Source organism: Eublepharis macularius, chromosome 6, assembly GCF_028583425.1.
Source record: "Eublepharis macularius isolate TG4126 chromosome 6, MPM_Emac_v1.0, whole genome shotgun sequence".
Lineage (NCBI taxonomy): Eukaryota > Metazoa > Chordata > Lepidosauria > Squamata > Eublepharidae > Eublepharis > Eublepharis macularius.
Genome location: NC_072795.1, coordinates 76,033,719 through 76,058,695, shown reverse-complemented (window position 1 = coordinate 76,058,695; position 24,977 = coordinate 76,033,719). Strand labels below are relative to the sequence as shown.

The following is a 24,977-nucleotide window of genomic DNA, read 5'->3' as shown; positions in this document are numbered from 1 at the left end:
AAAGACGTTCCTGCGAATCTAGGTGATGCTGCCGCCCTGCCGCGCCTTCTCCAGTTCGAGCGGCGCGAAAGAGGCACCAGTTTCGAGCTGCGCAAGGCTTGCTTGCCGTCGGCTCGCGGCGGCGGGACGGCGTACGCTCCGCTCCATGGCGACGGGCGCTCAGGAAATGGCGTCAGGGCCGGCATCCGCCTGCTCCTGTTGGTGCGGCGTTAGCGAGTAAGTCCCCTCGCCGGCCAGCCCTGCCTCCTTGGCCACTTTCTCAGCGCGAGGGCCGGTGGCGGGTGCAAGTAGCTGCAGAAGCCTGGCGGGAGCCCCTGGCTGCTTGAAAGCATCGAGGCAGGACGGCGGTCGGAGGCAGCGTTGAAGGGCGCCTCAAGCAAGGGATGGCTTTCCCCCCCTCCTGGGTGTGTGACTAGAGGGGCTGCGGAAGAGGGGCAGAAAAAGAGGGCGCCCGGGAGCCTCTGTGGCGCTGCTTGGCGCGGGGGCTCCGCTGAGAGGAGTGGGGGGGAGCAGTTGTGAGCGCCTCCTGGCGGGGCTCGGGGTGTGCCTGAGGGAAGCCGGTTCATGAGAATGCGAGACAGATCGTTATGGGGGCGGGGGGGGTGCGCTGGTGATTGGGGAGTGCTTGAGGTTTGTTGACTTCTAGCCCGTGATGGAAGTTTCGAGGGAGGCGAGCCTGCAGGGACAGCAGGCGCGGGTGTGAGCCAGGCTAGTGATTCAGCAAAAGGATTCAGCGATGGAGCTCCGTGTTCCGATAGAAACTTAATTTGTCGTAGGTCTTGGTGAGTGGACAGCCGGAGTTGTTCTAGCGAAAAAAATTTCTTTCCTTCACAGCGGAGCTTACAAAGCACCAGAAAAACGTTATGAAAACTCTGGCAAAACACAGAATTCAGTTTTATCAGTAGCAAAAGCGGGGGAGTCCTTGTTGATCTGCTTGGATTGCGCTTGTCTGCATGCTTCTTTTGGTTTTCTTCGCGATTTAAAAAAAGATAGAAAAAGAGAGAAGAGTGTAAATAATTTCTTAATTAATGGTATTTGGATTAAGATTCAGGGTAGGTGCTGGAAGGAAATCCAGCTTCCTTTTAATATGGACTTCTTGTTCTCGCTCCTTTTCTTTTGACCCTGCAAGTGTACGCCACTGGTGTACTTAACTAACCCTGTGAGAAAGCCCTTTGCATCATCCTGCCAACTTGGCTTAAATCGGTGCTGTTCCCCTGGTGACACACAGAGAAGCTTGAGAGAAATCCTCTTGGCACTAGCTCGCTACTGGACAGGGACATTCAACACCTGATATTAATGCCTGGCAGTTCCTCCCTTATTTATAGCAGATCTTTTGAGCCTGCTGTGTATTTTTACTTCACATTGATTCCTGTTAGATTAATCATTCTTGTTTTAAGTAGTTACATTATAGTTTTTCAGAGAACAAATCTTGAGGATTTTTTAACATCTCCAAATCACTGTGAATTAGCTGTTTTGAACTAATGTGCACCCTAATCCTATGTATATTTAATTTGAATGTGAGTCCTCTCAGCTAAGTAGGCAGAGGGTTGCAGTTGAGCATTACGATTCAGTTGTGCATTGGCAGGTGGTGCTTATCCTTTAACAGAAGAACCTTTTGCATGTGGGCACACTGGTTGGATTTTTAAATGGTCTTCGTGCCATTATGTCAATTTCTTGAATACTCTAGAACTCAGGTGCTATAACTAACAAGCAGACAGAAAAGAGAGATGCTTATAGTAATCAATATGATTTTGCATTATTTTTAAAAAAACTTTTGTATGTGCAATATTAAAATCACACATTATAAGTAAGCAGTAGAAATAGTTCAAGCTGCCATGATCCTCAGAAGTACAATAGTCTTATAGCTTTATTTGTTTGTAGACTAATATAATGCATAGTGAATATTCACAATACATTGTTCAGAAAAAAAGTCAGAGTTGAATTATGTGTGTTCTCTACACATAAAGCTCGAGTGGATGAGTGTCTATTTCTTACAGCTGAAAATGGATGCAACTGAGGGATGCTGAATGCTCTCTCCTTACCTTCTTGCACTCCATCACTTCAGGTGCATTTTGCCCAGCTCACCTTACTTCCAGCATCAGAACAGGACTGGGAGAGAATGGCTTGTTGTGAAAGAGTACGGAAGTGCAAGGCAGTGGAGAAGGAAATAGTTCAGTTTCTCTCACCTACACATACTTTTTGTTGTGAAAATTAGACACACACTCCAATTCCTTGCTTTACATGTGAATGCAGCAGACATGAGAACACCAACAATGACTTTTCCTTGTCCTAATTTGGTTCTTATTCACTGACCATGTAAAGTACATAATAATGATATTGTAGCCAGATCGCCCTCACATTGGATACACAACTAACGACTTTTGTGAAATGAATTGTCTTGAATAGAAAACGAGTTACTTGGTAAATAGGGAAAGCAATGTTGAGCTTGTAATGTGTGCAGCCTAATCCTGAAGGACAGCTGGAGTTAGTTAAGAAGAGCAAATAAGGAATGTTCAGGAAGATAAAATAATTTTTAGACAGGCAGATTAAAGAGGTTTCCCTATTCATGCTGTTTTGAAAACCTTGTTGACTTTGCTGTTTATAGTAAAATCTTATGTATTACTAGGGTAGTTCTTGCTTTGAAAGTTATACAACTATTCCTTAACATTGAGTTTATTGTCTTTTGAAGCTCATGTTATTGAATTAAATTTTGTGTCATGGATGATGCTGCTTTGTCACTTGGAGCGATAGATGTTTCTTATTCATCATCTTCAGCAGAATGCACTGTATCTAGATGTAAACACTCCAATGAAGAATGGGTAAGCAAAATACACAGAAGCTAGAGCTCATTATGTTCTTGTTTACTTAAGAGTAAGAATAGTAATAATAAACCCATACTGCTTTTTATGTAAGAAAATTAGTAATAAACACACACAATGAAGAAAAGTTGATGCATGTGGTAGGAAGAATAATAACACTTGTTCACTTACCTCGATTTTCTCATTATAGTCATCACATCTGTGACTCCTAAAATGTAGATTGTAAGGCAGAAAAAATCAAGTATATGTAATGCATATAAGCACACACTCACATAATGGTATGACAAAATAGTTATTGTCCAGTACAAGAAGTTTGAGAGAGAGAGAGGGAGCATGTGCACACACACTTAGAAGATATTTCTAGGAGATCTAGTGTACATAAAAAAGCACACACTTGTTATGGAGTAGGCATATGAAGCAATGAATAAATGTGCCTGGGTGGAGCATAAGGATAATCATAAAGTGGAGGTGGAGATGAGGATAGCAGAGTAGGGAAAATAGGATTATGTAGCACTCAAGCCTGAGCAGCCTGAACTTGAAACACATGAGGAATAGAGACATGGTCAGAGTTTGAAAAAATAGGATTACTTTGGCAGCTGTGTTTTGGAATAGTGGTTTCTTGATGAGATCAGATTGCCATAATTAGCAAAAGAGGTTGTGGGTGAATGACTTTGCTTTTGGAACTCACTGAATAGTTTGATAATCAAAGAATCTGAGTAGATATAAAAAGAAAAAAAGTTGGAAGTCAGTTCAGGGCTGTAAAATTGCCTGTTGGAGTATCATCATAGTATAATTCTTAGTAGTATAGCAAGTGAAAAAAGTACATAATTTCATTTTTTCTTTTTAAAATTCAGGGTGAATATTTGTAAAATTGTGCGTCTTTACTGGAAAGTTTTTATTCTGACATACCATGTGATTTTGTATTCTGTATAAGTGTCTTTTTAAACCCTCTTGTAAATAGATTTGTGTATATGTGTGTGCTTGGTATAGAGTGTTAATCTCAATCTGGTGAGCTCCATCTTTACTAACAGTGCAATCCTAAAGTCTTGGATTGGAGTAACTCCATTTAGGATTGCAGAGTTAATATTCTTGACTTGCTTACAAGCTGATCCTATAAAAGTTTACTCAGAAATAAGCCCCACTGAATTTATTTCTCAGTAAATTTACATAGGAAAGAATGAAAAAGGACTACAATTCTTTACATACTCCTTTGACCTCAGTAAGGTTTTTGAATGATTGTAGTCTTTATTTGTTTATGTTTTGAACTCTATCTCCCATTCATGTTACTAAAAAAAAAATCTGTTTTTCTCCCTGTATTAACTTATTCTGATCCTCAGCATTTTGAAATCTGCAAAGACTAGAAAGTATTAAGTGAACATCAGGAAAAAGTTCTTATAGCCATGATCCTATAATATTTTGTGTGTGTAAATGTAATTATTTAAGAGTACTTTACTGTGATGAACACTTGTCACAATACTAATAACATTTAATAATTGAAGTAGGTATTTAAAATTATTACAGCTGACTAACTTTGTCAGGCTTTGTCTTTTTGAATCTTAGATATAGAAAATGTTAGGATATGTTGTATTTTGCTGTCGTAAATTCCTTTGTGTTCATTGGTTGGATTTTAAGATTTTAAAATCATGGGAAGTTTTGGATCTGGGTCATGGATATTTCTTTAAAAGATTAATTTTTATATCAGATTTAATTGGGCAATGTCCTTAATCTCCAAGGGTGTGATCTAGTCAAAGTTAAATCCCATCTATTTCAGTGGGAGAGTTAAACACATTTTTCAATATCTCTGTTTGAATCAATGATTCTTAAAAGTGCTTAGTCTGGTTAGGTCATATGTAATAAGGGTTACGTATTTGTTGTTATGTGCAGTATTTATATAGTACATTTTTCTTACATACATTGCTATACTTCTTGTTTTCCAGGGAGAATGCAATTCTAGGCCTACTGTCTTTCGATCAGCCACTCTGAAATGGAAAGAAACTCTACTGGGCAGGAAAAGACCATTTGTGGGACGTTGTTGCTATGTATGCACTCCCCAAAGCTGGGTAAATTGGGTTATGTTGATAACAAATTGAAACAGTATTTCAGTGAAATAGTGTTTGAATAGTTTGCTAAGTTTCAGTATTATGGTCATTGTGTGCTATCATCCTACTGCCCATTCTGACTGTATAATCTCAGATCCTGCCAGGACATAGTGCTAATTGACCCTAAGTTGAAAACAGCCATTGTATCTCTGTCGCATTTGTGTTTTACACTTTGTCCAACGAGATTAGGAAGGCATGATTATGCTCTCTTTCATTTTATCACAACTATCGTGGCAAATATCTTAGGCTGAGAGAGGGTAGCTGACCCAAGGTCACCCACAATGCAAGTCTAAACAGAGTCACGCCATTCTGAGTTCATTGAAATGACTTCTTGGTTGTGTGGGACACTAACCATTATACCACATTGACCTCCAGTATGTATGATGTGATTATAATACTTTTTCTGATTAAACTGTCTGTTATTTTCAGGATAAGCTTTTTAATGCTAGTATCCCTTCTTTGGGCCTTCGTAATGTAATCTATATTAATGAAACACACACACGGTAAGTTGGTTTTTAAAAAATAACTCGTACTACAGTGGATTACTGTGTGTCCAAATCTCATTAACAAAAATGTTAATATCTTTGTTTTGCTTAGCTTAACGGATGTTTTTGCCATTCACTGGAGACAAAATATGTAAATATTTTGGAGGATGTTATGTTTACCGGAAAGTTGTTTCCCAATTTACTGTTATTTCTAAAATCTGGTTTATTATTATCTATGTTACATTTAAATGTTTATTGGTTACATTTGAATTTGATAGGCTGCTAGCATGTGTTCATTCTTCCTTAAGTCTTATGCATTTGGGATTCAGGGATAGTGCAAGAAGTGCTGTGGAAATCTTTCAGATTCTATTTTTACCTCCTGATTTGATTCTTAAAGTATCAAAATGTGGATTAAAGACAGGGCTCATTTCAAGGGGGTACGCGGAGGAATGCAGTTCCGGCAGTTCCCCAAAGAGGTCACATGTCAGGTGGCCCCACCCACCTGACTCTCAGCCATTTTGGGCGTGTTTCAGCCTGGATTGGGGCCGAAACAGCCCGGATCGGGCCTCTGACAGGTGGTGGATCACTCTCCTGCTCAGCAGTGGCCCCATCCTGACCATTTTGGGCCCCTTTTTGGCCATTTTCAGCCCCTTTTTGCCATTTTGGGCCTAATTTCGGCCCTGAATGGCCAGGATTGGGTCCAAAACAGTCGGGATAGGTGATGTCGGGGTGTGGCATATGCAAATCAGTTATGCTAATGACACACTTCCGGTGAGGTCAAAGGGTGTGGCATATGCTAATGAGTCATGCTAATGAGTCATGCTAAAGAGTCCAGCTCTTTTTCTACAAAATGACCCCTGATTAAAGATATGAGAGTAAAGATTCTTGGAGACCTAAGGAGAAAATATCTCTAACCAGAAAATCCAACTCAAATCATACAAGGAAATCATGTGAATGTGCACGTTTATATTATTGTTATTAAAAAGGTACTAATACTTACATTGGGGAACTTTATTTCCATAGGCTTTGATTAGATAGTAATACATAAGGAACAATGTATTGAAGGCATGATAACAAAGAGCAAAATATTGAAGTCCCTTGACTCTTGAAAGCTAGTAGAGATCTTTTCTGGTTTGTAAGGCATTAGCAGATGTTGCCTGCCCATTTTGAAATTAGTTTCAATCTCCATAGCACAATCATAGTTGCATCACTCAATATGTTTCATGTTTGTCATCAGATAAAACATTCTTATGCTCCTATTTATAATTGGTCGGCAAGGTGCATTAATGCTGAGGGACTATATTTAGTCAGCTTTGGTCTTTGCTGGTTGACTAATTTATACATTTTCTTGATTTGTGAGTATGTAATAGAGTTTCAAATGTTTGCTCTCTTGGCTTTTAACTGATTTAATTATTTGTGTATTGCCACTGCCCAATAATGGGTACTTTTTGAACAGTTAAAGGAAGTGTGAGAGAACTTAATGTAAACAAAAGCTACTGGTCATTGTTAGAAAGATAATATTTTCTTTTTCATATTTTAACATTTATTATCAGAACCAAAATAGCTTTTAAAAAGGTGTTTCCTTAATTCTCAGGCTTACTAATTTAAAATCTACCCATACATTTTGTTTCCTACCAGTTAATCAAACAAAGCTTTAGTTGAATGATTTATCAGTTAAAAGTTACCATTCTAATATTTACTAGTATTGTGTTAAACTAGTTTTTCTGGAAAATAGTTGGTTCTAATATGAGTATGATTCCAAAATAATGTTTTGAATGGACTCTTTCCAGTGGTGTATTTTAATACAGAAAAATATAACATTACAGGCACAGAGGGTGGCTTGCCAGGCGGCTCTCTTATGTTCTTTTTGTACAAGAACGAGATGTTCATCAGCAAATGTTTGCAAATAATGTGACAGAAAATGTGCTGAACAGAAGCAGGTAAGAGTAAAATTAAAAAATGATGTGTTTTCAAATTTCCAGTTCATGGATAGCAGTGGTTGGGTTTCTTTAGAATAGATCTTAATAAGAGTTCTTTGAGAAGCCCCCACTTTTGGCCAGTGAATCCACTTTTCTCAGCATGCAAGATCACATCACAATGCCTTGCAAGATTGGCTCCCTCAGAACCTTCAGGTGAACTAGTTAGGGCATTATGTGTGCTTGTATCTGTCTGTGTGAACTATGAATTATATAGTTGCAGCTAGGCCTTCTGTAGTTACCAGAAGACCAGCTACTTGCAATTCTAAGTCCTGAAGGCTCTTAAGGTTTAAAATCCTATGTTTTAAAAGCAATAGATTGAGTTATTTTTGTGTGTCTGTTTTCCCCATATGTTCTCAGACCTTCAATGTGGAAAATGCTAGAACTTTAAATGTTGGAAATAAATATATTTCACATGTAAATCTTAACAAAATACACTTTTGCTTGCAAGATGTGTAATAATTTATACTTCAAAAAAAACCTAAGTGGAATACTAATTAGGGAAATTCCTATTTCTTTGATATTGGGATGCTATCTTCTTATGAACACATAAAACAAAATCTGGTAAAATGTGTGACTAATTCTGCCGTTTAAAAGTTTGTGTTACAGTGTCCCACATCTTTCTTACAGTATCTATTTAAAAAATCTTCCTTTTTAATTTGTAACTTTCAGAGTGCAGAATGCCATTATAGAGGAGGCTTCAGAAATGTCTGCTGTAGGTGGTTCTGGTCATCTGGACCCCAGGATCCTCAGTAAGGTTAAGAAGAAAGCTAGAAGAATTCTTCAGGAAATGGTAGCAAATGTCTCACCTTTTTTGATTAGGTAATAGAGCTAGTTTGGGACTGAAGAAATAGGCTCTACTTTCATAGATGCTTAATTGTTGCCTACATAGGAGCACATATTTAAAGCAACAGATAATATGTAAGCCAACATAGTGGTGGTCCCTAACCCATTAGTGAAGCATCAGAGAAGCTCCTCCCAACAATACAACACTCCCATTTGAGTAAAAAGCCTTTTTGAATAATTCGGTTTTGCATCGTTTGCAGAAAGCCAGGAGAGTGGGGGCTCTCCTAACCTGCTCAGGCAGGTCATTCCATAGGGTAGGCGCTACCACAGAGAAAGCCCATGTACGGACTGTTGTTGATTTCACCCATGTGCAACCTGGCACCTGCGGGAGACACTGTTCAGATGAGCGAAGCTGCTGTGGAGGGACATAGGGAGGGAGGTGGTCCCATAGGTATGCTGGACCAAGGCCATGAAGGGCTTTGTATGTAATAACCATTACCTTGAACTGAGCACGGTAACTGATAGGTAGCCAGTGGAGTGACTGTAGGATGGGAGTGCTGTTCATGCTTCTGCTTGCTCCTGATAACAGTTGAGCTGCAGCATTTTGTAGTAATTGGAGCCTCCTAGTTAACTTAGGTGGGAGACCTATGTATAATGCATTACAATCATCAAACCTTGATGTTACCATAGCGTGGATCCAGGTAGCCAGGTCGGCTGTGTCGAGATAAGAAGCCATCTTCTAGGCTAGAGTGAGGTTGTAGAATGCATTTTTTGCTGCTGTCTTAACTTATCTGTAGTGTAAACTTAACTCAAACAATTTAGATATTCATATTGTAATGTAAATAATGATCTTTTCAACAGGCAGTTCTGAAACTATTCATGACAAAATATTCTTTTAAGCTTGAAGTTATATTGGTATAGCAGTATTGTTACCCAAATAGGAGGCCTTGTGATTTGGGGGAATTAGCATACAAGGAGAAGCAGTGAGAGGGGGTAACTAGTGAGATTCTTCCACCAATGTGTACTGGGATTATTCCTCTAGAGAATTCTTAATGAAAACAAGCGAATTTCAACAATGTTTTTTATTAGAGGGGTAGCAGAAGCAAACACACAGGAAATTGTACACAATATACACACAGAGTTAAATAGAAAGCAGGAAGAAAATGACGTAAATAAATAAATGGAGAGGAGTACAGGATAGGGTAATATTTACCAGACTAGAAGAGGAGGACGTCCGTAGAGAAGAGCAGCTTGAGCGACCAGCGCTTCATGGCAAGAAGAAGAGGGCTCAGACATGCAGTCTCAGGGTGTGTGGGTGGGTCCAGAACACACGCACGGAACTATGGTGAAGGGTAGCCCGATTATACTGTGAAACATACTCTGGGGCAGGATGGTGTCTTCTGCCCAAACAATAACTTAATGGCCACCTCTAGAGGTGAGACAATAAAACTGGGAAAGGTTTGATTAAATCTTTCTGAGTGTTACTAAAGATAGGAGGGTGCTTGATAACCTGCAAATGGCTAGACAGGTAGGGCTTATCAGAACCCAGAATAGCCCAGATTGGGAGAGCAGATAAGGGGAGATCATTGGGGTGTGGAGTTGATTAATTCAGGAACTCCTGGAAGACCCGGTTGTCTTAAGATCTTTGCACATCTCCAGGAGTGTGGGGCTGATAGCCAGTCTTACCTATGACTAACATGCCAGTAATTTTCCAACTCCCAATCGGGGGTTGGCAGCCATTTCCTACCTTGCCAGGCAGCGTTTCTATGTTTAAAACACGAGGAGAGGGACTTATGATATAGCCATATTCATAAGCTTCCCTATTAGCATGACGGTCAGGGTCTACTGCTAAAAGTATCTTCTGTTGTTTAGGCCTAAACTGGATTAAAACATCTTGCTACATTTGCTTGGTTTTTGACCTCTGTCTATAAGTTATTCAAATAACATTTTTACAGTTATGTATTGTAATATGGCCTAAAAGAGCTGTGCTTCTGTAAATATGCAGAACTTCGTTGTTGATTCAGTATTTTTCTTTTCTACTGTTGATTGTCTAATCATGTTTTATGTTTCTATACCAGTGTAGTTTTAAAGTCAGTTCATACCTACATGTATTTTTCTGCTAGGTTAGTATTGTTTCTGCTTATAACAAAAGGTAACATCTGTCTGTGACACTTGAATCCTATTTTATTACTCCTTTAGATTAACAGGATGGGTACTGCTGAAATTATTTAACAGCTTTTTTTGGAATATCCAGATTCATAAAGGCCAGTTGGAGATGGTGAAAGCAGCAACTGAGGTAATAAAATAGCTGAGACAGGATGCAATGTGTAAACACAGATTGTGTCATACAACCAGAATTGACATCGCATGCTGCGTACATTGTTGCCATGGTCAGCAGCTAAAAGGGCTGAATGAACAGTACTAGTGGTTCTGCCCACTGACCAAGTCCTGTAGGCTTAGAGACAGAACTCTTTAAACAGCAATAGAGGCTTTGATGGAATCCTTCCCCTATTATTCGCTGCATCTGAATTAAATGGCAGTTTGTGTGGTATTTTGGAGTGACTCAGTGACATACATAATACATTAATGTTCACAGTAGGAACAACAGTCCTTGCACTTCTGGAGGTTATTCAAGAGGCTCATTGGAGAAATGTCATGGGAGGCATGATAGTGTCTCTAGGCAGCTGATTGCTTACTTGTATCCTGTGGTGTTGACTCTGCCTAGGGAGTAAAATACCATGATTTCAGGTTTCATCAGAAACAGAAACAACGATCCATATATAAAGACTTCATGTGTAGTCTGCCTGTAATATTGCACAAAAGAAGAATTTTTTGGCCGAAATCTGTAGTTAAAATTCAGATCAATGCCCTGCAAGAGGCAGCTATATCAACTGGCTCCAGTGTTAGAAGGCAGCAGCAGGACCTCAAGCAGTCCAAGGTCTCTCCTTCTGCTCCTTAACTGAGAGTTGTGCCTTAAGTGTCCTGTGTTTTCTGACAGGAACTGAACATGTTCATTGCCTTTCAAGTCCTTTTTAGTGGGGTTTCCCCCTTTCAGTTTACAAACTAATAACATTCTCATACCTGAGGATTTCCATGAGTAAGCTCTTATCTCTTGGTAGAACTAATAATTGTTTTTCTGCCCTTCTAATTGTTGTTATGGGACCTGATAGGATTTATGTTGAGAAGGAAGTAAAGATTGGGATATTCTCCTCCTCTATGGGATCCTCAAAGCACCCAGGGGCTTGAGCAGCCCTATTTCCTTTGTCTCCCTCACAACTGACTTTCAACTGCTCTTAACATTTTGTTCCTCCCAAAACATGCTTAGTCACAATGCTGTGTTTTAGGTTGCCTTTTCCTTTCCTTTGGTTCATGTGCAAAGCTGTATTTTCTGTGTAACTGGAGTGTTTGTGTAGCTTAACTGTGTGTATCTTAACTATGGTAGCCTGGCTTTGCTACTTTTGCAGATGCTACCCATGTTACTATTAGACATAATAATGAAATAATTGCTGTATTGTACAAGAATATGGCCCTGACCTGGGTTGCCAAGGCAAGCCCAATCTTGTCAGATCTTGGAAGTTGGATAGGGTCGTCCTTGCTTAGTAATTGGATGGGAAACCTCCAAAGAAGATCAAGCTTGTTATGTAGAGGCAGGCAATGGCAAACCACCTTTGTTAATCTCGTGCCTTTAAAACTCCGGCAGCAGGTTGCCGTAAGTGAGCTAGGAGTTGATGGCACTTCCACCACCACAAGAAATACACAGTTTTAAAAGAGCTTGCCTTAAGCAGTATTACAGTGTTTGTACATAATTTTATTCAGTGAAATTAAAATAATTTGCATGAAGTCAAAATCTTTATTGGATTTAAGATATGTAACAACATTTATAAGTAAAACAATTTAGGATATTTAGTGTTATCTGTAACGTAATAGTATTGTGTATTGTAACTGTCAAATGCTAGAGTGAAAAATGCTCGTTAACATCTGAAAAATCATTTTATTTAAATCAGGAATGCTTGGGAGGGTTTTGTGTAATTTCTTCTTTTTTCTGTACACAGCTGAATTTGCCACTTATCTTCTTACCTGTGCACAAATCTCATATTGACTACCTACTTCTCACATTCATTCTTTTCTGCCATAACATCAAGGCACCCTACATTGCAGCAGGGAATAACTTGAATATCCCCATTTTCAGGTAATGTTGTGTATGCCTTCAGTTTGATGACTGTGCTAATCCCTTACCAAAATCCAAAGTAAACTGACGTCCGAAGTGCTGGCACAGAAAACTCATATGTACTTCTCAAGGAATTACCCACAGCTGTGTTGATGTGGGTTTGGAGCCTGTGGATTTGTTCTGATAATAGTAGCACCTTACATCAGTGAGAAGTGCCTTCCTCTGATGGAAGAGGCTCCAAAGAGCTTCTTGTATCAGGAGTGTTAGCACAACAAATCCATAGGATCCATAAAAATGTGGCATGCAGTTGTTGCAGCATGTTGTCAGGTATTTACAGTCAAAATACAAGTTGTACTATTACTTTGAAGTCCATTTTTTAAAGAATCTGGTGTCGTGATTAAGATTCTAAAAGACAGTGTATTGAGGCTGGTAAAAGCTTTCCACTCCAACCCAGCAGTATGTGATGACCAGTGGTTCCATATTGGGAATTCACACTTCCATCTGAATTAAGACACATTGTGCTAGTTTTTTGAGGCCCCTTCTCATGCCCAGCCATATGGGAGCCATTTCAGCATGGTGCAGTCCCATATTGCATAGGTACAAATGTAAATAATATGATTGCATGGGCAGAGCCATTGCTATGGCTCTGCCCATGGACCCCTTCAGGAAGCACCCCTTCAGGAAGAAGGATGCTCACTATGAAAACCATTCATTTGGTAGTACTATGGTCTAGGCTTTCCATGATTAGATTTTTTTTTCTGTGCACTCTTCTTAAGTAGAGTCAATTATAGTTTGAGAACCTCCTGTACTGCTGTAGGTATATCTGTGAATGGCACCGTTGTCAAACAGAGTAGAATTTCTGTTTCAGTGCCATGCATTTGGTATCAGTGCTTTGGCTAATCCCTTATGTAAGCTGTAAGAAAGCTTTATTGTGTAACATGTAGCTCTCAAGTGGTTATCAATAAATGACAGAGTAGGCAGAGACTAATTCTTAGTGTCAATTACATAGTTCAGTCAGTGGAGAATGTACACGTTGTACAATTGTTTCACCTTAATTGGATTCGCTTACTGTTCTCAAATAGTGTTTGAAAAAAATTGTTTGCCTTTGATCTTTGTTATGCTTTACAGTTGTGGCTTATTTTAGGATTTCTAAGAATTTTCAAGCTTTGATTGTCAAGTATTTGCATGTTTATTTAGCTATTTCTCTGAAAATTATGTCATTAAGGAATACATTAGGAGTTATATTAATTGAGTAATGTGAATTCTGATTAGGAAATGGAATTAAGTAAGCTATCTGTTGCAAGGAGTAGGATGACCTCCAAATCAATGCAATTCAGTCTTGAGCTTGCTGCTTGCACAATACAGGCAAAAGCATGCCTGTGTGGCTGAATCACTACATATCTCTTGTTTAAGCCATTGCTAATTAGGAAATGGTAGTGACACTTATTATGCACTATTAGCGCATTTGCTCTTGAAGGCTGGCTGATCAGAAAGAAGAAAAAGCGAGTAAGAACTTTTGAAGCCAAACTAGATATTTAATTAAGGTGGTATATGTTGTCATGAATTTTTAACAAATGCTGTCATGGCTTAGTTCTGTGCATCTAAGAGTTTCAGTGGTCATATGATCAAATAACATTTGTGAATGATGTCAGAACTAGAATTAATCTGCAGTGTTCCTGTACGATGGAAATTATGAGCAAGTTGTACTTTTCTAGCTGAAATCATTTGTGCATTTATAATTTCTGTTAAATATAAGTCTGTTATCTCATTAAAATGGCCAGTAAAGAACTATTTCTTTATTTGTAGCACCTTAATCCGTAAGCTTGGAGGATTTTTTATTCGGCGAAAGTTGGATGAAAGGTCCGATGGCCGTAAAGATGTTCTGTACAGAGCCTTATTGCATGTGGTATGTACTGTTCCCTCCTTTTACTTTGAAACTTATTTCTGAAAACTGTAAGATTGGAGCTCAGTTTCAAGCGTGTGTGAGTTTGAGAGGGTTGCAGATTCAGATCCACAGTCAGAGGCCTGCTGTTGAACACTATAATGTTTTGCTATGTAAATATTTTGTGTATTTTATTTTAGTGTTTTATTAATGTGGGGTTTTGAATGTATGTTTACTGTGATTTAAAATGCAGGCCTCTAGGGAAAGAAAGAGGGAGCTGGATGGGTGAGTTACATTTGTCATGATTGGATGGTAGCTGTACACTAGGTGACAGCATGACCTGCAGTTTAATTAGAGTTTGCTGTATTGTTCTAGCGTTGATCAGAGCTGTTCTGGGGAAAGAGGAGAAATGAAGTGCTGTAATCTTCGGGAAGTCTGTGTGTTCTTGTCTTTGTGGAATATTATTAGCCTAAGTAGCAACTGGGGAAAAATAAGTCTTTGTGACTGAGTCCATTTAGAAACATTTGAAGAGCTGTACCTTTTTTGAAACCATTACACTTATGAACTACTCTGAAACCATTACACATACGTATTTTAAATAAACTGTTTCTGTATAAGTAAGTACAATTTGGACTGCCTTGAACCAATTACAGAGACAGATCTTAACAGAATCCTGACATCTGGATTCCCCTGGCCGCTCAAACAGGCGGTTATCCATCTACTAATTAAAAAACCATCCCTAGACAAAAATGATGTGGCCAATTATTGCCCAATCTCTAATCTGCCCTTTCTGGGTAAAGTAATTGAGAGAGCAGTAGCTGACTAACTCCAGATCTTCTTGGAAAACGCTAGTGCTCTAGACCAGGGCATGGAACCTGGATTCAGACCAGGACATGGGATAGAGACAGCACTAGTAGTGTTAGTGGATGATCTCTGGCTAAATATAGACAAAGGCTATGCCTCCTTATTACTCCTCCTGGATCCATCTGCAGCCTTTGACACAGCCATCCTGTTGAGACATCTAGAGACAGAAATGGGTATCAAAGGATGTATTTTGGACTGGTTTAAATTGGTTCTCATGGGATGAACCCAAAGGGTTGCTGTCGGAGATCAGCAATCTCTAGAATGGGAGCTATCTTGCGGGGCTTCGCAGGGCACAATCTTATCTCCTGTTATTCAACCTCTATGTAAAGCCTTTAGGAGAACTCATTCGCAGCTATGGAGTTGGATATGCAGATGACACCCAACTCTATATCTCACTATCCAGGCCCTCTTAGGATGCAGTAGAAATCTTGGATCTCTGCCTGACCGCTGTAGTGAAATGGCTAAAAACAAACAAATTGAACCTAGACAAGACAGAAGTGATGCTTGTTGGGAAGGCAGAGATATTGAAGGACATTGTGCTCCCCACTTTCTTTTTTAAAAAAATTTTTTTTTATCGGTGAGTTTATATTCCATATTTAACACATACATTCCCATCATATCTAATTTACTCTAACCCCCACCCTTTCCTCCCCCCTCCTTGTCGACTTCCAACAGCTTTCCAACCCTTAACCCTTCTTATTACTTAACTTGACTTCACTTATATTTTTCTATAACACATATATCATAATATTTCTTACTCTAAGCATATTCAAATTGTTTTATATATATACTATATTAAAATCACTAATCCACCAATGTGTCCATTTTACTCTTCCTTGATTAAACTCTATATTCTAAGTAAGATTTACTTAAACATAATACTAGCTTAGTTTGTAATAATTAAATTCCCCCTTAATGTTAAAGTCGCTTATCTCTTCTGTTTACAACATCACATTTTAATAGTTCTCAAACTGCCACAGTTCTCCCTTCACATCCCATTTTTTTTCTAAATATTGTTTCAATTTCCCCCAATCAGCAATAAATTGTCCTGGATCGAGATCTTTAAGTTTTCTTGTCATTTTGTCCATCTCCACCATGTACAGCAATTTATAAATCCAATCTTCTATAGTTGGTATTTCTTGTATTTCCATTTCTGCGCGTACAAAAGTCTTGCCGCTGTGGTCATATAAAATAACAATGTTCTGTACTGCACTGGAACACCTTCCATTCCCAAGTTCAGTAGCAACAATTCTGGGTTCTTATTTATTTGGATTTGTAAAATCTCATTAATTGCTTCAATTATATCTCCCCAGTATTGCTTAGCTACCTCACAAGTCCACCACATATGATATAGTGACCCTTCATGCTTTTTACATTTCCAACATTTGTCTGACATGTTAGTGTTTCCTAGCGCAATCTTCTTTGGTGTTAGATACCATCTATAGATCATTTTGTATACATTCTCTTTAATGTTCGTACAGGTTGAAATCTTCAATGTATTTTTCCACAGGTGCTTCCACGCCTCCATTGTTATTTCTTTATTGAAATTTACTGCCCACTTCACCATCTGGACTTTTACTATTTCATCCTCCGTATGCCATTTTAGAAGTACTTTATAAATCTTTGAAATTTCTTTTTTGCCTTCTTGTAATATCACTTCTTCTAATTCTGAGTTTTCCATTCTTATTCCTCCTTTTAAACAGTCCAAATTGAAAAGATCTCTGATCTGTCTATATTGAAACCATCCATAACAAGGAGACAGCTCTTCTTCTGTCTTTATTCTTATTGTTGAATATTGTATTTGTGTTATCTCCTTGTATGTCAAACGTTGCTGTTCATTGTCGACAGTTCTCGGATCTATTACTTCATACGGAACCACCCATGAAGGAATTCCATCTTCCAAATAAACCTTATACTTCTTCCAGATTGTGAAGAGGCTTCTTCGAATATAGTGGTGCAAAAACATAGAGTCTGCTTTAACTTTATCATACCACAGATAGGCATGCCATCCAAACAACTTTTTGTGTCCCTCCAAAGCCAGCAATTTACGGTTTTTTAATGTTATCCAATCTTTTAACCATGCCAGACAAATTGCTTCATAATATAGTCTTATATTGGGCAGTTGCAAACCACCTCTTTCCTTCGCATCCTGTAATACTTTCATTTTCACACGTGGTTTTTTGCCTGCTCACACAAAGTCTGAAATTTTCTTTTGCCATTTGTCAAATTGTTTAGAGTCTCGGATAATTGGGATTGTTTGCAACAAGAACATCACACGTGGTAGAACATTCATCATACTGCTGCTATTCTTCCTAACCATGATAAGTTCAGTTTGTTCCATTTTATCAAGTCTCGCTCTATTTGTATCCACAATTTCTCATAGTTATTTTTAAATAGATCTATGTTTTTCGCAGTCAGTTCAATACCAAGATATTTTACTTTATTAGTTACCTCACAATCCGTTATCTCCATTAGTTCTTACTGCTTCTGCTTGGTCATGTTTTTACATAGTATCTTCGACTTCTTTTTATTCACATAAAATCTAGCCAAATCTCCGAACTCTTTTATTTTGTCCATTATTTTAGGCATATTCTCAATTGAATCGTCTACTATTAACATTATATCATCCGCAAATGCTCTGACCTTGTAGGAAAATTCCTTTATTTTTATGCCTCGAATTGTATCATCCTCACGTATTTGAATCATCAGTATTTCCAAAATCAAAATGAACAACAATGGAGACAGAGGGCAGCCCTGTTTTGTACCTTTACTTATTTTCAACTTTTTAGTTAAGTCGTCATTCACTACAATCGCTGCACTTTGGTCTCTATAAATTTCTTTAACTGCTTGTATGAACTTTGCTCCCATTTGCAGCTTTTCCATAGTGGCAAACATAAAGTCCCAGTTCAGATTGTCAAATGCTTTTTCTGCGTCCATGAAAAAGAAACCAACCTCCCTATCACAGTGCTTATCATAGTATTCAATAGTGTTTATTACTGTCCTTAAATTGTCTTTAATTTGTCTATTAGGTAAAAATCCGATCTGCTCTTCTGCAATAAATTCTAACAGCCATCCCTTTATCCTTTCCGCCAAAACTTTTGCAAATATTTTATAGTCATTGTTCAGCAACGAAATTGGCTGATAATTTTTAACATTGGGCGAATCCTGGCCATCTTTCGGAATTAGTGATATGTTAGCTTCATTCCATGAATCGGGAATCTTATGGCCTTGCATAACTTCATTCATTACCTCTCTCAAAAAAGGTGCCAATTCGCTAGCCATCATTTTGTAGAACTTTGCCGTCAGTCCATCCGGTCCCAGTGCTTTCCCTTATTTCGTGAATTGGATGGCCTCTTTTATTTCTTCCTCTGTCACTTCCCTATTTAATTTTTCTTTCCATTCCTCTGACATCGTTGGAAGTTTCATTCTTTCCAAATACTCCGCTATTGAATCTCCATTCACTTCTTTTTTCTGGTACAGTTTTGCATAAAATTTATAGAAAGCTTTACTAATAGCTAGTTGGTCCAATAATGTTCTGTCTTCCTCTCGTATTTTAATTATGGTTTTCTTCTCTTTTTTCTTTTTTAGTTGCCAAGCTAGATATTTGCCAGGTTTATTTGCACCTTCAAATGTTTTTTGATTCATTTTTTTCAAGTCCCACTCCAACTCTTTGTTATTCATTGCCGTCAATTGCTCCTGCAATATTTTTATATCCTGATATATACGTTTCTTCCCTGGTCTTTTCTTAAGTTGTATCTCTTTGGCTTTAATTTTTTCGGTTATTTCCTTTCTTTTTTCTTCTTTTCTCCTTCTGTCCCTTGCATTCAAGCCCATCAATATTCCCCTTATTACAGCTACTCCCCACTTTTGATGGAGTTCGCCTGACCCTTGCAGACGCAGTTAAGAGCCTAGGGGTTATATTGGATCCAGTGCGATTACTAGAAAAACAAGTTAAGACAGTTGCAAAAAATGCCTTTTACAACCTCATTCTTCTACAACCACACTCTTCTTACCTCGACATGGACGACCTGGCCACCTCGATCCATGCTATGGTAAAATCAAGACTTGACTATTGTAATGCACTATACATAGGTCTCCCATCAAAATTAAGTAGGATACTCCAGTTGGTGCAAAACACTGCAGCTCGACTGCTATCAGGAGCAAGCAGGAGCATGAACATCACCCTCATTCTGCAGTCACTCCATTGGCTACCTATCAGCTACCGTACTCAGTTCAAAGTATTGTTTATCATGTACAAAGCTCTTCACAGCCTTAACCTGGCATACCAATGGGACCGCCTCCCTCCCTATGTTCCTCCATGGCAGCTTCGCTCATCTGAACAGGGTCTCCTGCAGGTGCCACCCTGTACATGGGCAACATCAGCAGCAGCCCGTACACAGGCTTTCTCTATGGTGATGCCTACCCTGAGGAACGACCTGCCTGAAGAGGTTAGGAGAGCCCCCACTCTCCTAGCTTTCTGCAAATGATGCAAAAACGAATTATTCAAAAAAGCTTTTGTATTGTAGGGAGGGGCTCTGAGATGCTTTGCTAATGAGTTAAGGACCATAGACTTCACCACTGTGTTGCCTTACACACTACCTGTTGTCTTAAATATGTGCTTCTATGAGCTAATTGTGCTTCGTGTGATCTAATATCAGCTCTAGAATTGCTTATGTTCTGTTTCAGCATTTCTTCAACTCTGTATTGGATTTTTTACTAATACTGAGTCTTTGTAAATTTGTGTTTATTTACCCTATGGCATTGTTTATGGAAATGTCCTTGAAATTGACTGTACTAATCTCACACTGTGTAATCTGCCTTGAGTCTCACTGAGAGCCATAAATGACATAAATAAATGTAACTAAGCCTTTCTGTGCTGTGTGTCAAACTGAGAGACAACTAAGACAAGAGCTGTTGGTGGCAGTGAAAATCTAGGAGAACACCAAGAAATAAGAACATAACATTCAATTTATATACCGCCCTTCAGGACAACTTAATGCCCACTCAGAGCGGTTTACAAAGTGTTATTATTACCCCCACAACAATCTCCCTGTGAGGTGGGTGGGGCTGAGAGAGCTCCAGAGAACTGTGACTCGCCCAAGGTCACCCAGCTGGCTTCAAGCGGAGGAGTGGGAAATCAAACCCGGCTCTCCAGATTAGAGTCCCGTGCTCTTAACCACTACACCAAACTGGCAGGGAGGCAGTATAATACATGTCTCATAAAGGGTAGGAGAGGCAGTTCTTCGGGTATGTAGCCTGTTTTTGCTACAGCTATAAAGTAATTGTTTTGTGGATTTCAGCCTGCTGGCGTGCTACCTTGCACAGCTGACTTCTTGATTAATACCCAGTAGGGCTACAGACTTGATTCTTCGATCTCTCAGTTGAGGGTTAGTCTAAGGGACTGGTGGTGGTTCCTGTTATCCCGGGATGCGAGAAGTCATCCCCCTGCCCCCCAGTATTGATTATTTTGGTCATGACCTCCACTTCGGTCTTCCTGTGGGACAAGGGGCTTGCAACACCCCTAAATCTAGCAAGTGTATTTGGTTGCATCTATAGCCTTCACTTTTTTATTTGCAGCACCCACTCTGCAATTTGTTTGGAAGATATTTGGAAGGCATCTTCTGTGATATTTTTTGCAGGACATGTGACACCTTTTAAAAGACATTCTGTGTCTAATGGGTTTATATTTTCTCTGTTGGGCACTGTAGTTGGGTGGGTTGATTTAACTGTTTTGTTTTAATAATCTTGTTGTTTTTATGTGTAGTTTATTGTATGCCACTCTAAAGCTATGGAAGGATAGACATTTATAAATAACTTAAAAGAATTTGTGTGACTTTGTTTCCACTCTTTTAGCATGTCCAAGAGTTGCTTCAACAACAGCAGTTCTTAGAGATATTCTTGGAAGGCACACGATCTCGGAGTGGAAAGACATCTTATGCAAGGGCAGGCCTGTTATCTGTGGTGGTGGATGCTCTTTATACAAATGCTGCTCCTGATATACTAATTATACCTGTGGGAATATCCTATGACAGGATAATTGAAGGTCACTATAATAGTGAACAGTTGGTAAGAGTGCCTGGAATGCTATTGTTTCCTTAGATTTTGGAGTGCTTTCAGTTATAAGTTTTTAAAGATAATGTGTTTTTGAAAAACATCTGCAACAAGAATGTTAGGAAAAATGACTAAGGACAAATAAATATCCAAATAGATACCCATGAGCCATTTATGATAGTTTGATGTTAGAACTTTAGAATGTGCTGGCATGGTTTGTATTTCATTTTAATATTAAATGTAGTTTGCTTTATTATTGGGACTTACTTTTCTTTTTCAACGTCTTACAGGGAAAGCCCAAAAAGAATGAAAGCCTTTGGAGTGTAACCAGAGGAGTTTTCCGAATGCTACGGAAGAATTATGGATGTGTTAGAGTAGACTTCGCACAGCCATTTTCTTTAAAAGTAAGTTTTCTTCTCTAGAAGTCTGTACTGTTAAGTTCATATTTACTTGTGAAAGTAACAGCACCCTGGTGGACAAATCATTTCAGGAACCCAGTTCATATACTGGGAACCAGGGTAACCTTTACAACTGGATGCTGCTAACTTGTTGGCTATTAAATCAAATATTTATGTCTTTTTAAAGCATGTTCTCATTCTGCAAGAAAAGGCAGTCAGCTGACTCCTCTGGACCTGTGCCCAGAGGACATAGTCAGCTGAAAATCTTTGATATCGGGAAGCAAGGAATAGCCCTGACCCCCTTCCCTAATCATTCCTATTTCCTAACATGAAAGTAGGACTTTTGTATCCTAAGTTGTACCATTAACATTTCAATTTCTTTTTTTAAATAACAAGATAACACATTAAAGATTTCAAATCCTTACGACTTGTGTGTGTGGGGTGGTGGAGTTCTTTAGTACACATCCACCATGGAAGGGTACTCTAGATCACTCGTTTGGGGTATCTGTTTCCTGGCTGCCTTTCTTCATGAGAACAGAGAAAAACTGGTCTTGTCTAGAATAGAGTTTCTATTCTATTCTGTCCTGTCAAATACTAGGGGATTCTGGTTCACTCTCTGTTGCAGGCAGAATACCCCAGGTTTGTTCTTTGACAAATCTTGTGAGCTACTTACTTATTTCATGGTCACCTGGGGATGACTTTTTTTCTTATTCATTCTTACTATCCTTCTTCTGTGTGTTGTTCTCTGACCATAATGTTGTGCGTAGGGTAGAAAGGACAGTTTCTTATGAGGAGGGTAGATTCCAAGATGCAGATACTAGTTTTGTTTTGTCTATGGAAGTGCCTCCTTGTCTCCTGTTGTGGAAATGTTTTAAGTCCTGTGTTCTGATACAGGGAAATAAACCATTTTAATACCTGTCTTTTTGTTTGTTTATTAACTTCATTTATTATCTGTCTTTCTTGCTGAGACACAAGGTAGTTCATGAGGTCAGAATAGAAATTCATGTTAAGATCTTTTGAAATAAAGCTGCACTTTGGAATCATTGGTCAGGAAAATGTCTATCACTTTCATTACCTGAAAAAAAATTCATGCAAGAGTTCTAAAATAGTAGTTTCTTCAAATTGGATGCCTTCTTTACCACACACAGTGTTTTAAACTTATATGTAGTTGCTGAAAATTCTTAATGTCCATTAAACTGTTGAAGATGACACAACTGAGTTTTTTATTCTACAGTTAGAAAAGATACATTTATAACAGAAGGAGTTAAAATGTGTTAACTCAAGTAATAAACAGAAAAGCCAACCAAAGGTGATAACCTTACTGATTATGCGTATAAACTGACCCTTATAATGTGTTAGTAGCTGGATCCCAAGTGAGATATATTCGTTGGTAATTCCATAGTAGCCATTGTTTTCTCCACTCCAAACTGAAAAACTATTTTGTGTGCATTAATACTCTTCAGGAGAAATGATGCACTGTATTTCAATGCCTGAGTACTAATAATACTTGCTAATACTACTACTACTATTAGCACTTAGCCAATACCGTTTCTAATCTGGGTACTAGTTTAACTTTATGTCTTGTTCTTTGAGGCCTCACGAGGAATGAGTGTCCCACTATGAAAAAATATTGCCAACAACTGTGCAATTATAATTAGCAGATATATGTGGGACACTTTTAATTAAGGTGGGTTCATTCTGACTGTGTTCCTTTTTTTTTATATAATATTTTTATTTTTTATTAACTACATTAACTAACAATACAAAGGGAAGAAAGGGAACAAGGGGAGGAAGGAAAAAAAAACACAACAACTACAACATGTAACAACTATGCTACACAAAATGTTTTCCCTTCATACTGCCATTATTCAAAAGTTAAAGCTTTATGTTATATTGATGGAGTGGTTGACCTTACTAATTGCAAATTACAATTTAAATTCAAATTAAATTTTCCTTCCCCTCCTGGGCCCCGGACGCAATTCTCTCTGAGCAACTGCAGCCGCAGTGCTCGTTTCCTCCCCCCCTCCGCAGACTTCTCCTTTTCGTCTTGCTTGGTGCACTGAAATTCCGGATTTTTATCCTCAAAATCCCTTAGTTGATCTTCTGATAATATCTTGAAAGCTTGATCTTTGTGACTGAACCAGATTCCTTCCGGAAATAACCATTTGTACTTTATTCCACGTTCTCTCAGAAGAGCTGCGAACTTTTTATACTTAAAACGTCTTTTCCGAACTAGAAATGGGACATCTTTCAAAATCTTAACTTTATTACCCAAAAAGTCCAAATCTGCATTGTATGAATTATATAGGATAGTGTCCCGGATCCTCTTAGATGAAAAATCAATGATGATCTCGCGAGGCAGCTGACGCTTCATTGCATATTTTGAAGTAGCCCGACGGACTTCCAAAATGACGCTTTTTACTTCTTCTTTAGTTGCCCTCGCGGGTGTCGCCAGTAGTTCCGAGACCAGACCCCGTAAATCCTCATTTTCCTCCTCTTTCACATTCTGGAGGCGCAAAATTGTCTGTGTTCGTTCCACTTGTAGCCCGATCAGCTGGTTCTCCACCAGCTTAAGCTCTTTATTCGTTGCCTTCACGAATGACGCACTTTCCCGAGCAGACTTCTCTACCCCCCCCGCTGCTTCCTTAATGGTTTTCACTTCGCTCTCAATTAAGCCCACCCTTTGATCTGTTTCGTTCAGCTTGTCAACAAAGGGTTTTATGGCTTCACCAACCGCCCTCCGCACTACTTCCTCCAACGAGGAAGCCTTCAGGGCAGCCGAAACTGACTTGCCCAGAGCGGGACTTTGTTTTTTCGTTGCCATTTTAGGGGGGGGGGGAAACCGCCAACCAGATTCTGAAACTCAGCGAAGGGGAAGAACGAGCCTTCTTAGCTTCAGATCCCACCACTCCTTCGCGTGCGCTTGTAGTATCAGAAGGGATTCGCTTACTTGCAGGCTTTCGCCTAATTCTTCTCTTTGCCGTTTTCCATGGCCCGGCAGCACTCGAGGCGCCGCGCACGTCTGCCGGCCTCCGTAGGGACAAACGGGCAATTAACCCCCCGCATTGATTCCGGGGGGCTCTTCCTGCAGCGTCCCGGACCCAGCCTCCCTCACTGGGAGTTTTGGGGGCTAATCTTCGCAGATCAGCCGCCCGGACAGGGTGCTCGGGCGCTTCCTCTCGGACCTGCGAAGAGGAGCGTCCGACATGGCTGAGAAAACGAAACCGAATCCATTCTGACTGTGTTCCTGATGGGTAGGAAGAAGTTTTCTATGAATAATCTAAGAAACTAGTAGAGCATAATCCCCCTTGGTGTTTGAAAATTCAAGATACGCGTATATTGCTTGAATTACCTTTTGGTATCATTTGTAGGAAACATTCACATTACCTTAGATTTTGAAAGCTCTGCACATAGTTGTCCCAGTCCCTAGGATTTTAGAACTAGTTCTA

The 24,977-nt window shown here is 39.1% G+C and overlaps 1 protein-coding gene across 4 annotated transcripts in view; it reads left to right on the top strand.

The window, feature by feature from the left end:
* Window positions 1-300: 300 nt before the first annotated feature.
* GPAM (glycerol-3-phosphate acyltransferase, mitochondrial) overlaps window positions 301-24,977 on the top strand; it is a 61,867-nt gene continuing 37,190 nt past the window's right edge. For 2 of the 4 annotated variants that reach the window (XM_054983784.1, XM_054983783.1), the window contains exons 1-11: window positions 326-404; window positions 2,690-2,819; window positions 4,757-4,879; window positions 5,348-5,421; window positions 7,230-7,343; window positions 8,052-8,201; window positions 10,365-10,461; window positions 12,218-12,354; window positions 14,140-14,239; window positions 20,933-21,145; window positions 21,421-21,534. In XM_054983784.1, the coding sequence (XP_054839759.1) occupies window positions 2,718-2,819; window positions 4,757-4,879; window positions 5,348-5,421; window positions 7,230-7,343; window positions 8,052-8,201; window positions 10,365-10,461; window positions 12,218-12,354; window positions 14,140-14,239; window positions 20,933-21,145; window positions 21,421-21,534 (1,224 nt within the window). In that variant the 5' untranslated portion in view covers window positions 326-404; window positions 2,690-2,717. Of the gene's footprint in view, window positions 405-2,689; window positions 2,820-4,756; window positions 4,880-5,347; window positions 5,422-7,229; window positions 7,344-8,051; window positions 8,202-10,364; window positions 10,462-12,217; window positions 12,355-14,139; window positions 14,240-20,932; window positions 21,146-21,420; window positions 21,535-24,977 lie in introns of all 4 variants that reach the window. The other 2 variants (XM_054983786.1, XM_054983787.1) reach the window with 2 other exon arrangements.